Source organism: Gadus morhua, chromosome 20 (assembly GCF_902167405.1).
Source record: "Gadus morhua chromosome 20, gadMor3.0, whole genome shotgun sequence".
Taxonomy (NCBI): domain Eukaryota; kingdom Metazoa; phylum Chordata; class Actinopteri; order Gadiformes; family Gadidae; genus Gadus; species Gadus morhua.
This window is the reverse complement of record NC_044067.1, coordinates 2,360,909-2,376,761: the sequence shown is the minus strand read 5'-3', so window position 1 is coordinate 2,376,761 and position 15,853 is coordinate 2,360,909. Positions and strand designations below refer to the sequence as shown.

Here is a 15,853-nt window from a genome sequence, read left to right as displayed (position 1 = left end):
TTACATTTTATTGTATTTTGAAAATTTAAATTAAATGTTGAATAAGACATGTAATAGAGTACACACATGAAAATATAGAAAATATGACAAATGAAGAATAACGAAAAAATATATTTTTAGTGATGCATATGAGTAGTATTCTTTTTTTTTTTTGCGATGAAATAAGTAGTAATTTTTTAAATGAGTGTTTAAATAACTTTGTGCATGTGCTGGACCCGCAAGATATTATTTGTAAAAAGCAAAAAGTCGTTAAATGTCAATTCAATAGCACTGGATAATAAATGCATTCTCTTGTGGGAGAACACACTAAATCAACCTGCAGCAGCTTCATCATAATATAACCATCCACAAATTGTGGAAGGCAGCTTTTTTTTGCTTCCCTTTTTAAGGTTCATTGATCGGTCATGTTTTAATTCCAATGAATCATAGAATCCTCATCAAATCATAGATTTAATAGAAATAGAAAGTTGATTTTAAGCACTCCATTTTAAACGTTTTATCCTTAGTTCCGTTACGCTACTCTAACGGGATATGATATGAGGCAATTTAAAATAAGTATTGCAATAACAACAATGTCATCAAAGGCAACATAATAACTTAATTGACAAACAAAGAAAGATTATCTTGTATTTTCATAGTTTAAATGTTTAATGAGGGTGCTGACAAAAAATGGAAAGTTCTCAGTGATAATGTGCAAAGTATTCATGAAATCTACAGAAAAGTCAACAATATCAATTTTTTTAACACATTGTTTGCAATGATTTGTCTTGAGAGCTCTCGATTCTTGTTTTATAATTGATTTGATTTAAAGAACACCTTAAAATATTTTACCGTCCACATGGAAAGCCCAAAAAGGTCATTGATAAAATAATCCCATCTAGCATTGGTGTCGGGAACTATAGGCCATGTTTAACTTATATTCTTTATAGAGGTCTTTGTATAATTGTTTAAATGTGTAAATATGATCAACAGAGTCGTTTTACTTACATAATTAAGTATTGTATACACAAGGCAAAGTCTATCGAGTTCAAATTGGCGGCTTCAACCCGTGGCATGTATGGCTTTAACTCAAAACTCAGAGCAGAGCAGAGACAGAGCGGCCGTGTCTTTGTGTATCAGTGTTCTCAACGAGTGTGTTAGGTTGTGGATGACGACGGACATGGCGGCAGAGTGACGCGTCAGTGCGTTCACACTTTGCTCATTGCAGTTGCTTCCTGACGCCGCCTCGGCAGCCTTCAGCAGACACACGTAGTTCATGACGACCTCGTCCACCCGGGTCACCACCTCACGCCGCTGCCGCTCGGCGCTCAGGCCTTCCACCAGCGACATGCAAGCCTGCGTCAGACAGCAGAGCGTGTGGAAGCTTTGTGTCAGAGTGAGCAGCAGCTCCTCTGGGCTGCCGTGCTCACGGGCCATCTGGCTGCAGGCGCTGCTCAGGGCTTTGGCCTGCACCTGCAGCGCCTCGCAATGCTCCCCTGGTTGCCCGGTCTCCTCACCGCCCTCTCGGCATTCACACTCGGACCCGTGGCCGAGACTCCAGCCCACCAAAACGATCATCTCTAAGGCGTCCTTACGGGCGTCTTCAAACCCCGAGGGCAGGCTGTAGGTTTTACCCATCATGGAGCTCACGCGTGCCAGCCTGGCTTTGAGGCTCATGTCCTGATTGCCGGGGGGAGCGGCCGCGCCTGGTGGACCGCCTCGTTGTTCTGCCCTCAGGGAGGATGTTTGTTCTTCACCAGTGATGGTCTTTGTGGGTTGCTGTTGCTTCTGGCTCACAGCTAATAGAGGAAAAGGGAATCGGACCGTCCTGTCGTCGGGATCGCCGTCGTTATTCACGTGGTCCCTCAGAAAGCAGTGGCTGAACGGAGCATGACACCTCCACGCGCCTGATGTCTTCAGCCTCGGCGCGGCCGACGGAGGAAGCAGTACCGCGGACCCCCGCAGGAGCTTCCGGCCTGAAGAGCTGACCGAGTCCACGGCGTGTTGGGACCAGCTCTTGGGTAATGTTTTGCCGTAGAATCTCCTCTGTTGTTTTGGTGGCGCTTGTGGTAGGCCGTCCTGGCCGCTGCTCTTCCCCGTGAACGTGGCCTTGGTCTTCTCCAGCAGGAGGTCGAAGCCCCTCGCCCCTGGAGGTGTCATGCTGCTCCAGCTCCTCCTCAGCACGCCCCCTCGTCGCGGTTTCCTGAGGCTGCCTGTGCTCGACTCACGTGGGGGTTTTCTCGAGGTGGGGTACAGGCCCGGTAAATGCCCACTGGTATCTGTGGTCCTCTTTAATGGTGGTGGTGAGGTGGCGGTGGAGGTGGTGGAGGTGGAGATGGTGGTGGTGGTGGTGGCGGCTGCATTTGTCTCATTACAGAGAGCTAAGGAGGGGTCGTCTTCCCATGCCTGCTTCAGTTGTGTGCAAGCTACACTAGGGGTAGTAGAAAACAAAGACACTTGTTAAGCATCTCTTTAACTGCACACTGTGAGGGTCATTGTTACACACAAGCTAGTCTCAATTCAAAAATGAGTGTAGGCTCAATACATAATCTCTCTCCATGCAGCGTTGTAGTAATTACACACTAAATGCAAAAGAAGAAATGTCACCGCAGTGCTGCGCAAGTTTTTTGTGATGACGACGAGGAAGGATGGCACACACAGAAGCAAACAACCTAAGTTCAGTTTTACCTGTGGTTTCTTTAATCTTGGGCCCCCGGTGGCCACTGCCCTCCCTCAGGGTCCCGTAGCCGGGCTCGGCTGTGTGGCTCTTCCTAAGCAGCGTGGGGTCCAGTGGGGTTCCGCTCCTCCCCTGGCCCGCGGCGCCACACATCTTCTCCTCGGCCGCCGCGCAGGCCGCCCCCCGCCCGGAGCCCTCAGAGGTCAGCGTGTAGTTGCTCTCTGCGCACAGCGGGGAGTCCATGGGCGTGGCGCAGCAGCTGCTGCCGGTGCTACAGCCCGCGTCTACGGAGGAGCACTGCGAGTTCTGCAGGGAGTGGGCGCCTCCCTCGCTCTGCAGCGACGACATGCGCTTGCTCAGGTGGTAGTCATAGAGACGCTGGCCGTCGTGCTCAGCGGCGGCCGCGGCCTTGATGCTGTGCTGCTCGCCACCCTGCGGTCCGCTGGCGTCGCCGCGGGCGCCCTCGGATGGGGATCGCTGACGGGCAATTAGCGGCTGGCATCGTTCTTCTCCCCGCTCCGTCAGGACGCCCGCGTGGGAAGACTGTGAGTCTACCGAGCATTCCGAGGGGGAGTGACTCTCCGACATTTTGGTTCCGGGCGCACGCTGCCATGGCTGCTGCTTCTCCCGGGGGTGAGTCCGCCCAAGGTCCATTTGGTTCATGTAATGAGAGTCTCTGGCGGTGAAGCCGTTGTACCTCCCCACTAGATGAGGCAGCTCCTCTTTGTGGAGCTCTTTGAAAGGCCCGTTGGATGAGTCGGAGGGCTGGCTAGGATCTCCCCCCAACCTGCAGTCCTGGTCCCTCAGGGTCCCTGACTGCCGGTTCATCACAGAGCCCATGTGCATCTTGGAGAAGTAGTCGGTGAGCGACTTGGTCTCCATGGTCTCTGGTTCCATCTCCCCCCCGTCGGAGTGTAGGATCTGCGAGGAGGCGACGGCTGAAGACTTGGCCTCCTCTTCCTCCTCCCGGGGAACCTGGGAGTTGTAGTCCACGTCTTCTGCTCCCCTCTCGGCGGGAGTGATGAACTCTGCCTTCTCTTCACTCCTGCCGTGGTAGCCCTCGGCGATGTGAACCATCCTCAGGTGGCTCTCGGAATGCCTCTGAGCGGAGGCCAGCTCGGAGCTCTCCGTCATCTCAGAGGAGTTGGTTTCGTTCCCAGAATCCGACGAGGACTCGGGACTGAAGGCTCGGGAAATGTCCACCCCTGCGTGCCACAGGAAGACAAACACCTCGTTAACGACGTTGTCTCAGGCTAATCAATTATAAATATTGTTGAAAGCGTGGAAGGGAAAGTGTATATAATGAAGAGAAAAAGGGTTTGCTGTAAGTTTTATTTTTTTGCTATGAGTATGGCAAATAGCATGCATATGTTTTCATGGGGTCAATACTTACAGTTCACAATGATGAAAAATAAACTGCTTGAATGCGAAATGCAAAAAAATAACACACCACAAACAGAATCGTCCAACAACACTATGAACCAAATGAAAATGACAGGAAAATACAGAAATGTGCTCAAGGGAATGAAACAAAAGACAAAATGGAAACAGAGAACAAAATGGGGCTTTATTCCAAAAGAAAAAAGCAACAACAAGCACAACAAATCAATGTAATGGCTCCATCAGTGTGCGGTCTTAATGGATGAACGTGACGATGGTGTAGGTAGGACCTGTGCTCTCGGACTGCTCGGGACTCTGGTCCTCAGACGCAGCGAGCTGCTCTAGCGCCCGCAGGGTCGACACCACCGCGTCGTCCAGCGGCTCTCCGGGGCCCGTCGTCCTCTGAGTGGGCACTGAGTCTATGAGGGACACGGGGATGTCGTTGGGGGCCCCCCTGTGGGGTCCGGCGGCCCGGGCCCCCTGCTGGTGCTCCTCCTCGTCCGAGCTGTCCCTGAACCCTGGAGGAGGCGCGGCGATGGCCAGGTTGAGAGAGTGCAGGAGCACGTCGCTGTCCTCCTCGTCGCCTCCTTCCGGCAGCGGGGGCAGGGAGGTGAGGTCGATGATGTCGTCGATGGACCCCGAGAGCGAGAGGAAGGTGGGCTTCTCCACGTCGCTCATGAAGGCGTCCTCCTCGCAGCTGACGTCGTCGTCGTCCTCTGCGTCGTCCGTGGTCTCGGCGTAGCAGATGTCCCTCAGCAGCGGCTCCTCGATGCACTCCCTTGGGCCGAAGATTTTGCCGGCGTACCGGTAGCCCCCCACGTCCTCCGCGCCATCCTCCATCAGCCTGTACTCCTCCTCCTCCTCCTCCTCCTCCTCCTCCAGACGCCCGTACATGGGGCTGTGGTTATCCATGGCCTCCGCCTGCTCGTCCATCAGTCTTTGGTAGCCCAGATTCTGGGGGTTTACGCTGTCCAGGGGGGGGTCCCCGAATATGAAGGACACCTTGGCGTTCCGGGCCGAGTCCTGGGGTTTGGGCCTGGGGGCGCCGAGGTAGGGTTGGGGTAGTGGGGTCCGGCAGCGCTCCACCCTGTGCGCCATGTGCACGGTGTGCTGGGGCTGGTGGATCTCCGAGATGTACACCGGCTCGATCTCGCTCTCGCAGCGCCCCCGCTCGCCCTGGTAGTCGTGACACTCGCGGTGGTTCGAGAAGTCCGGGCCGCACCGCTGACCGCAGCCTCGGTCCTCTGCTGCCTTGTAGGGCGTGCTGTAGGTCCACTCGATGGCCCGGTAGTTCTGCTTCACTCTCGCCTCGTGACCTGGAAAGGAGAAGCGGGACGATTAGAAACAACCTTTTCATTTCTCACATTATGCTGTGATGTAGGGAGATGTTGTCACTCGTGTCGAGTTTGAGACTTACTCGCTTCCGCGTTCTCGGCGCCGCTCCGTGCCACATTGAAGATAGTGCGACGGGAGTCCACCAGTAAGCGGTAATAGCCGGCGGTCAGACAGGCCAGATTCATGGCATCAACAGACTCCATTAACAGAGTTATTGGCTGTGGAGGAGAGGGATAAGCCGCACACAATGAGCACACAATGGATGCAGGGCCGGAATGAGGTGATAATGACTGCTAGGGCAGCTTTCCACTAAGAGCTCAATATTGTGCTGCAGATCAACTCAGAGAGTATAAAACAGGGGTAGCATCTGTTTCCACATTTCACGGGAAAAGCTAATTAGCAACGTCATACAGGGGTTGCTTTAATCCAAAGCGTCTCATACTACCACGAACGAAAACTTTCTACCACTGATCAAGGAATCTATCCCCTAACCCTAGCAGATGCGCCGGTCTAGCCGGACCGGGCACTAAAGGATCCGTTCACCTTCACGTCCAGAACATGGAGCTCCACCCGCACCATCTTCTCGTCCTCGGCGTACATCTCGATGCGGTTGACGTGGCTGAAGTCAGCCAGCAGAGCCACCAGGTTGGTCTTGGGGTTGATGACGTGGCTGATGCCGTAGCGCGGTCCCACCAGAAGGGTCACCTCCGTGTGCTTCTCGCCTTGCTGTAAATGCGGAAGGGTCAGGCTCAATGCATCTCAGTGTTTGGTTTCGATATTGTTTATTCAGGCTCTAAACGTGGACTTCAAACCAAGGGTTTGGAAGAGACACTTGCCACTAAGATGGATTTGAAGACCCGTCCACCGTAAAGTCTCAAGTCACTGAGGTACTTGAGATAGTGGACCTTGGCTTGCAATGCTGTCAGCTGCAAGAAAGAAGATGTTCATGTCATGACAGGAAACTAAGAAAGCATTGACCAAGCGCCCCAATATATGGTAGTCAAGGGCCTTCTGTGTGTAACGGTGAAAAAGGAAGGGGGTGGAGAGGGACCAGAAGAGAGAGTGGGAGGGAGAGACGGAGGGAGGTACTGTAGAGGCCACCGTACCTTTTTACCGGGCGGCACCAGGTTCTGGTTTGTCTTGAGAACGTGAGTCAGGGCCTTTTTAATGTTCTTCTCCTTCATGCTGGACAGCACCGCAGGGGGCAGGAACAACGCCAGTCCCCACTCCTTCCTGTCCAGCCAGAATCCTTACTGATTAGCTCACCTTACTCCGGCACCAAACAATCAGCCAAGTCATCAGTCATAGATATTTGGCCTGTTAAGCCCTTTGTCTATGCAAATAAAATTGAATTGAATTGAATCAGTCCTGGCCGCCCATCAATCCATTCTCCCAGAGGTGCTGCATTGATTCATCAACCGGCTACTATTGTAATTATTCAATCACTCCGTAGCGATTATTCATCCCATAAAGCAACAACTCTACGGCAGCAGTAGGAAGTTTGATGGATCGTGTTTCTTACTTTCTGTTCCTCTATATTTATTTTTCAAAAAAAGATAGTTAAATAAATTTATACCACGGTCTGCGGGAATACTCGATTCTGATTGGATGCAGGGTGTGCATTAACTCCTGATATACGGACACCTGGACAAGTAGTTCCGTCAAATTGTCTGTTTACCGTTCTCAATTAATGCGCTAGCTGGCGTATCGTCTCTAAAATAGAAGTAACCATAGCAACGGGAAACAAAACAAAGCTCAGCGGACTATAATACCTCCCGCTACCTCCCGTTCTAAAGTCGTAGCTATGGTCCGTCCTAATTACTGGAGGAGTGATCAACGTTTCCGTTGCATGAGAACCCAACGGGCGTGTAATGGTGGTTCCGGGTATTAGTCGGACCCTCAGGCGTAACCAGGGAAACAAATGTATGTTTTGTGGAAAACTTTATATTCAGATTGTAAAACGCATGAAAATATAAATTAATGGTCTTAATTTGGTCACCGTTGGTAAGTGACCGTGGTATAAGCGGGATAATGCCCTTCGAGGTGTCCATTATCAGGAATTAATGGACTTCGCGGAGGCAACCGTCCTCCGCTTCGCGTCGGACGGTTCACGCCTCCACGTTGTCCATTAATTCCTGATAATGGACACCTCGTCGGGCATTATCCCTTACATAGAATAAGAGAATATAAGAAATCTGATCTGGATAATATGGAGTCAATGGTTTGGGCCATGGAGGATGACGAGGTGATGAGGAGTCCTTACTCGATGTACTTGAGGGAAACCTTCTGTGACTGCTTGGTGCTGATCGTGAGGATGTACATCTGCAGCGCCGCCAGCCGAAGGGCCGTGTCGTATTTCAACTCTGACCCAAATCTCTCCAACACCACGTCATTGCAGCTCTGGTGGACAAGGACAGAGAGAAAGAGACAGAGGGAGGGAGAGAGGGAGAGAGAGAGAGACACGGTGAGGGAGTGAGAGAGAGAAAGCCAGAGAGGGAGGGAGAGAGTGAGAGGGACAGAGAGGGAGGGAGGGAAAGAGAGAGAGAGAGAGAGAGAGAGAGAGAGAGGGAAACGGAGAAAGGGAGAGAGAGAGAGAGAGGATAGAGAGAGGGAGAGGGGGAGGAGAGAGACAGGTAGGGACATAGAGGGAGAGGTAAAGAGAGAGAGTGAGGGAGGGAGAAAGAGAGAGAGACCGAGTGAGAGAGAGAGACCGAGAGAGGGAGAGAGATGTAGAGTGTGTGAGTGAGTGACCGATTGGCAGGGAAAAGGGATTTGATCTCCGAATCCGGTCTGCAGATTTCCTTTTTGGGTGTCCATGGCCCGGGCCAATGGTACGGCCTCTAGTCCGAGCAGCCCACCCAACCCCTCCACGAGGGACCCCCGGATGTGCCTGGTGCGGGGGTTCACCTGGACGTAGAGGTACTCAAAAGCCACGCAGTCTCTCCTCAGTAGCTCCAGGGGGTCCTTCGGCACGAAGCTGATTCGGAAGAAGCATTTCATCTTGTGCGCGCCCGGCCTCTGGGTCACCTAGATCAACACAGCGCCCGTTGAAAGGTCACAGACGGGGCATGAGGAAACGATACATGAGGACCTCTTCTTCAAGAGGATGTGTGCAGGGGAAATGGCTTAGGGTTTCACATCCAAAAGTCTGGAAATAATAGAAGGTAGAGATTCATCGCTGTATCATACAGTGATTAATATGTTCATGTGCAGGAGGCTAATTGCTAATTTTGTGGATAAAAGGTTCTGAATAGCATTACCCCCATTGCCCCCACAATCCTTCTCTTGTTCAATCACATTCGCCCTTGCTCCTCTGTCTATGAACAGGGGCCGAAAAAAAATAAAAGCTGCGACCATATTCCTTTCTCTCTAATGTCTGTGCCAACTTCTCTCTCTCTCTCTCCCTCGCCCTCTCCCTCTCTCGCTCCCCCTTGCCCTCCCTCTCAGTCTCTCTCCGTCTCTCTTCTCCCCCTCTCTCCCCCCTCCCTCGCTCTCTCTCTCCCTCCCCCCTCTTTCACTCCCTCCCCCGACCCTCCCTTTCAGTCTCTCTCCCCCTCTCTTCACACTCTCTCTCTCTCTCTCTCTCTCTCTCTCTCTCTCTCTCTCTCTCTCTCTCTCTCTCTCTCTCTCTCTCCTCTCTCTCTCTCTCCATCCCCCTCCCCCACCCTCCCTCCCCCCTCTCCCTCTCTCTCTCTCTCGCCCTCCCCCCCCCCTCCCACCCCTCCCTCCCCCCCCCCCCCTCTCTCTCTCTCTCTCTCTCTCTCTCTCTCTCTCTCTCTCTCTCTCTCTCTCTATCTCCCCCCTCCCTCTCTCCATCCCCCTCCCCCACCCTCCCTCGCCCCTCTCTCCCTCTCTCCCTCTCTCTCTCTCTCTCCCTCCCTCCCCCGTCCCTCTCTCTCTCTCTCGCCCTCCCCCGTCCCTCCCTCCCCCTCTCTCTCTCTCTCTCTCTCTCTCTCTCTCTCTCTCTCCCCCTCCCTCCCCCCTCCCTCTCTTCATCCCCCCTCCCTCTCTCTCTCTCCCCCTCTCTCCCCCCCTCTCTCTCTCCCCCCCCCCTCCCTCCCTCCCCCGTCCCTCTCTCCCTCTCCCTCCCCCTCTCTCTTTGGGCCAGCCCGTGCAGCAGCAGCTCCTCACCTGAGCCAGCATCTCCTGCTCGTGGAGGAGCATCAGCTTGCTGGCCGAGCCCTCCGCTCGGAGCTCCAGCATCAGGGAGAAATGTTCGATGCTCTTAATGGATAGCTTCTCCTGTAGGGTCGAGATGACATCCTTCCCCCCCCCCCACACACACACACACACACACACACACACACACACACACACACACACACACACACACACACACACGTATTATTTAACCATAGCGGGCCAGATGGGTGCATCGCATTCCAGCCAGTCAGCACTCCGCAGCGGGGATAAAAAGGTGAACTAATCGGTCTAATGGTCCATGAGCCAGACCTGGTTGAGCAGCGAGCAGCCTTAAATGTACACAATAAGTGTTTGAATATTTGATGTTTTGTCGCTTGTCAAGCTCTGTGTGTTCCACGGATTTGGAGTCTTGGCTGAATAAAAATATGCTTCATTAAGGTTGAAATGGGGGTGATTGTGGGTCATTCAGACTCACCGCATGGTCATGAATAATTGTACAGTAAACTCTGCATCACCTTGGGTTACGTAAGGGGCGCAGGAGGCAGCCTACCTTGATGGAGGTGTTGTGGTCAAACTTGAAGGACTTGGTTTGCCCGTTCTCCAGGTACACTTTCAGCACGTTTGGCATGAAGAGAAGCGAGTTGTCTTTCACCGTCTCCTGGTGAATGACACAAAGTCAATTACAAAATATGGAACAATTAACCATCCCCATCACACATGTTCCGTCATTAGGATTAATATATTATTTTAATTTCTGGACCAAAAGCCCACGCTGCGCTCTCTTGAAAATCTGTGTTTATGTGTACAGCTGTTAACGGCGGGGTAGGTATTTTATTTAAGAAGCACATTCTTTCATATTTCTTAACATCCCGTCAGCTATCAATAAACGTAATGGTCAGACATAAAAATAAATAACATCTGGTATCCGTGGCTGTGGCCGGCCTGTATTAAGCCTGTCCAATCATTTCATTCAGCACGAATGAAATCATTGGATGGCCTCCCTGTCCATCTAGATAGCCCGGTAGGTGAATAGCCTCTCACAAGGCTGGGCAGACAGACGCTACAGCTGGCCAGCTAGTCATGTGTTTTGTGGGAGTTGCTTTGGTGGGAGGCCTGAAGGGAGGGGTGGGATTATTTTGATTGGATACTTTCCAAATCTAGCTTACTTTCTCCAAATTGGCCCCCCTAGCTGTTGGGCAGAATGGGCTGGGAACCACTCTGAGGAGTCATGTCTCTCTGCATCTGTCAATCACACTCAATTGCTCTCATTTACATGTGAGCAGCTGATAGGGCGATCTGGAGAACAGGCAGCAATCGAGGATACAGAGAAACGAGGACTATGGGTTGAGGATCTCTTCATTCTGCCCAACAGCCCCTGGGTTATGAACACATTAATAATAATGGAATTGGTAATTGCTGACCTCTTTTTGCACATCGCTAAAGGTCTCGTTCATTTATTCGTCTTCATTAAACCCTTTTCTCTATGTGCTCGCACTTCTGAAGGGGGTGGACCCAACGACAAACACAACGCACACCCACTAACTCTGGCACGCACACACTCTGGCACACACACAAACACACACACACACACACACTTCGAACAACCTGCACAAGAACACATGCATGCACGCACACAAACACACTCACCCGCACGCAAACACACCCACAAACCAGCTCACCCGCAAGCGCACACACACACACACAATTCGAACCGCAAGAACACAAACACACGCACTCACCCATACACAAACAAAAACAGTCACTCACCCATACACAAACGAAAACAGTCACTCACCCGCAAGCACACACACACAAACACACACACTCGCACACATTCACACACACACACACACACACACACACACACACACACACACACACACACACACACACACACACACACTCTCTGCCTACATGTATTTGGCTGTGCATGACAGCAGTCCTGCTGCTCGTTGGCAAACCCACGCAAAGCCTGTGTCTGCGTGCGGACATCGTCAGCCAGCGCTGTGCTGCAGACCTGCCTTAGCGTGCCACTGAACCCAAAACGCCTTGTTTTGTCTTCTGTGATCTTCAACGTAGTCCTCTGAGCCATTTTGCTGCTCACATAATACCTTCAATTGGACAAAAAGTGCTTTAAAGTCCTAGCTTTTTGCCAGTCCGCCAACCAGTCTGTGAACGATCCCCGGAGCTCGGAACTGACGTGCGTTGATTATCGTGACTTCGGAGTCACTTATCGGAGTCACCTCGATGTCACGCCGGAGAGTAACCAGGGCCGAGACGACGGCGGATGTGTGGAGCTCCGCCCGGGCGGCGGTTCAGGAGGATGGAGGCGCCAGAGATGGATGGATGGAGGGACTGCATTTATACAGCGCTTCTCTAACCAGTGGCCACTCAAAGCAATGTACTATATTACCTCACATTCACCCATTCATGAACACATTCACACATCGATGGCGGTGTCAGCCATGCAAGGCGACAGCCAGCTCGTCGGGAGCAGTCAGGGTGAGGTGTCTCGCTAAGGGACACCTCGACACTCGGTTAGGAGGAGCCGGAGATCGAACTAGCAACCTTCCGGTAACCGGCCAACCCGCTCTACCTCCTGAGCCACATTCCCCCCAAAGAGAGAGAGGGCTTAACTTCTCAGACCAAGAGATCGCCCAAAATACATCCTTTTCAATCTCCTAGTGTTTGATTACAGCTGAACCGGGGTTCTCTTCCACCTCAATGGGAGAACACGGTCATCAGAGGATATGAGCGAGGAAACCAATCCAACTTACTGGGATCTGGCCGTTGATGACCACCTCTTCGGCGAAGCGAACCTTGACGGGGTTGGACTTTAACTTGGCTTTCTTGGCGGCGCTGATGAATGCTGATTTGGGCGACTTTCGAGGGAAGGAAGAGGGAGAGAGGAGGGAGGGAGAGAGGAGGGAGGGAGAGAGAGAGAGAGGGAGAGGGGGAGAGAGAGATAGAGGGAGGGAAAGAGAGGGAGGGAGGGAGAGAGAGAGGGAGAGGGGGAGAGAGAGATAGAGGGAGGGGAAGAGAGGGAGGGAGGAGAAGAGAGGGAGGGGAAGAGAGAGATAGAGGGAGAGAGAGGGAGGGAAAGAGAGGGAGAGAGGGAGAGGGGGAGAGAGAGATAGAGGGTGGGAGAGAGAGAGGGAGAGAGAGAGAGAAAAAAGAGGTAGAGAGAGAAGTTGATGGAAAACTGTTAGACCTTCTCATAATAGCAGCATTTGCATCCAAACCCTTCCATTGCAGACCAGGGGTTGATTTAATTCCAGTGCTTCTGTGTGCGGATAGGGGGGGGGGGGGGGGGGGTACAGTGGTGTCCGCTGAGCCTGCAGTGCAATGTGCGGCAAATGGCTGCAACTACAGGCTGCATTAAAGGACCCGCCACGCTGGCTCCTCTGTGTCTTCAAGAGAAAATTAACATCCTCGACCTGAAAAAAACCTGAGCTAATGAAAAGCGCTGGGCTGATTCCCAATTCCTTTAATTCAATGTATGTATTTAAAATATAGAAAATCCATAGGATTAAATGAGAGCGGATCCTCTCTGCATAACATAGGCCTATCTGTCGTTAGTTTCGCAGCGTTGAAAGAGGCGGTGCCTTAACTTGGGGATTGGCGCCCGCCCCCTGCCCCTCCCTGCCGACAGATTAATAGAGTGAAGTGGAAATGCCCCGCAAGTCTTTGTGGTGATTCACACGGCATTTTAATCCGCGGTGACCTATATGTGCATCCAGTATCCCCGCTAATAGTTCGCCCATCCCGTCTGCTGCGTCTCCCGACCCTCTGTTTTGACATGCCGGGTTTATCCCGGGTCTCGCAGGTCGGATCCGGCGCTACGGCGGGAATAACGCCGGCGAGAGTGCATCGCCGGCGTTATATATCACCTTGACAACCAAGCAAGCTGTGACCGTGCCGACGCTCAGTCGTCACAGCAACACCGAGTCTTGTGTTCACAGGGTCCACGGTGCAATCCTCCCCACGCAGAAGCGCACACACACAAGCGCACACACACACGCACCCACGCATACATGCAAATGCACGCACGTAAACACACACATGCCACTGAAAAGCTAGCAATGGCGTTTCCCCATTATGTTACTTGAAGAAACTCGTTTAATTTTTAATATGGAGAAAGAAACACTCACTGGGTATGGCTGGATGACGGTCAGCACTATGGACTCTTTGCAGCTTCTGTAGGACACACACACACACACACACACACACACACATACACACACACACACACACACAAAAGAAAAACAAAATACCATTAACAAGGAGGTGTTTAATGTTCATTTATCATACATTTAATCTGCCGTTGTAATTCAGCTGTACTTGTGGACTTTGTTTTGGTTTATCCAACAGACCAGTACAGAACAGAACAGAACAGTATTATCACCATTTTCCGGTAATCTTTCAATTCGATTCAAAATCATACGTCTTCAATGACATTGATTGTCTTCCAATAGGCAACTAGGTCTATACAGCGAAGGAGCCAAAATACTATACTATACTATACTATACTATACTATACTATGCTATACTATACTATACTAGAGCTGTAACTCATTAGAAGTGGAGCAGTGCATAGAGCACCCAGCGCATAGAGCACCAAGCCATAGAGCACCCAGCCATAGAGCACCCAGCCATAGAGCACCCAGTCATAGAGCACCCAATCACAGAGCACCCACTCATAGAGCACCCAGTAACAGAGCACCAAGCCATAGAGCACCCAGCCATAGAGCACCCAGCCATAGAGCACCCCGTCACATAGCACCCACTCAGAGAGCACCCACTCAGAGAGCACCCACACATAGAGCACCCAGTCGGGGCTCAGGGAGCTGTGATGGAACAGGAGGACAGGAGAAACTTGTGATCTCAGTACAATAGTGCTCTATGTGAACACCCCATCTTTACCGTCTCTCCTTGCTAACGCTAAGTCACTAAAACATCCGTTACCCTTCCTGTCGAAGGGCATTTAGCGTGCGCGCCTGCAACTAAACAATGGCAACACAGCACTCTGTCTTATGGAATCAATACATGTCCGTCAGTACAGTGTGTGGACGACCTAAAAGTGCAGTAGTAAGTATTTGACGAAATGTCACCAGAATGCTCCAAGGAAATGCTCTTTAGGCAGAACCTGCACGACTAAGTGATTTTTTACGAACAATATGGGTAAGGGTTGCATGAATGCAGCCAGGAGACCTGGTCCCGATGCTGTGTTCACCCAGACCGGCCTGGTCCTTTAACAGCCTTCAGCCAGGGCTACAGTCCTTACAGGAGACCTGGTCACCCAGACCGGCCTGGTCCTTTAACAGCCTTCAGCCAGGGCTACAGTCCTTACAGGAGACCTGGTCACCCAGACCGGCCTGGTCCTTTAACAGCCTTCAGCCAGGGCTACAGTCCTTACAGGAGACCTGGTCACCCAGACCGGCCTGGTCCTTTAAGAGCCTTCAGCCCGGGTCAGCCCAGGCTGCAGTCCTTACTGCCGGACATTGTGTTGACTCAGTGACATGGATCTAATAAGACGCGTGGAAAAACACTAACACTGGCCTACATTTGATTCATGACGCATGGAGCAAGACTGCTACTAGCATGGCAGTGCGTGCTATCGCGGCGTGCTTGTTCCTCTGACATGAGGGAAGCAGGCATAATGTCTGTCATTGCAGGACTTTATGTTAATGTGTAGTGAATGCTATTTATTAAATGGCTCCTTGCAAAATAAAGAGTGGTTACCACAAGGGCAGGTGGGAAGTACCACCTTTGTCTTCCTTACAGAGAATTACGAGAAGCGAATCAAAACACAGCATTTGAGAGAGGTTGATGAACTACGGTAAGCCGTGTTTCCAACGTTGGTCGGAGAGGGGCTCACGAACTTTAGCGTTATCCTGGTCTATCCCAGACTACCCCCGTCTATCCCGGTCATGGTGCAACCCGGTCTGTACTGGTCTATCCTCTTCCATCCCGGTCCACCCCGGTCTATCCCGGTTCATCCCGGTCTAACCCGGTCTATCCTGGTCCATCTATCCGGCAGCGCCTAACCTGACGAGGTCGATGACCCTCTCCCTGGGGGCCGATCCCACCGGCTCCTCGTTGATCATGACGATCTCATCCCCCGGAACCAGCCTACCTTCTGAGGGGCCACCTGGGAAAACACACACACACACACACACACACACACACACACACACACACACACACACACACACACAGACGGACAGACGGACACAGACGGACAGACGGACACACACACACACATACAGACGCACACAGAAACACGCACACACACACATATACACACACAGAAAACCACACACACATAAACACACAGAT

The 15,853-nt window shown here is 51.8% G+C and overlaps 1 protein-coding gene across 2 annotated transcripts in view; it reads right to left on the bottom strand.

Annotated features, from left to right (window-relative positions):
- Nucleotides 1-49: 49 nt before the first annotated feature.
- Nucleotides 50-15,853, bottom strand: part of frmpd4 (FERM and PDZ domain containing 4) — a gene marked incomplete at its 5' end in the record, with an annotated part of 21,247 nt that continues 5,443 nt past the window's right edge. The window contains 14 exon segments of one of the 2 annotated variants that reach the window (XM_030343681.1): nt 50-2,405; nt 2,668-3,861; nt 4,327-5,352; nt 5,454-5,589; nt 5,915-6,097; nt 6,208-6,297; nt 6,478-6,604; nt 7,635-7,771; nt 8,279-8,398; nt 9,503-9,634; nt 10,065-10,172; nt 12,292-12,396; nt 13,666-13,711; nt 15,563-15,665. In XM_030343681.1, the coding sequence (XP_030199541.1) occupies nt 1,069-2,405; nt 2,668-3,861; nt 4,327-5,352; nt 5,454-5,589; nt 5,915-6,097; nt 6,208-6,297; nt 6,478-6,604; nt 7,635-7,771; nt 8,279-8,398; nt 9,503-9,634; nt 10,065-10,172; nt 12,292-12,396; nt 13,666-13,711; nt 15,563-15,665 (4,844 nt within the window). 2 annotated transcript variants of the gene reach the window in all.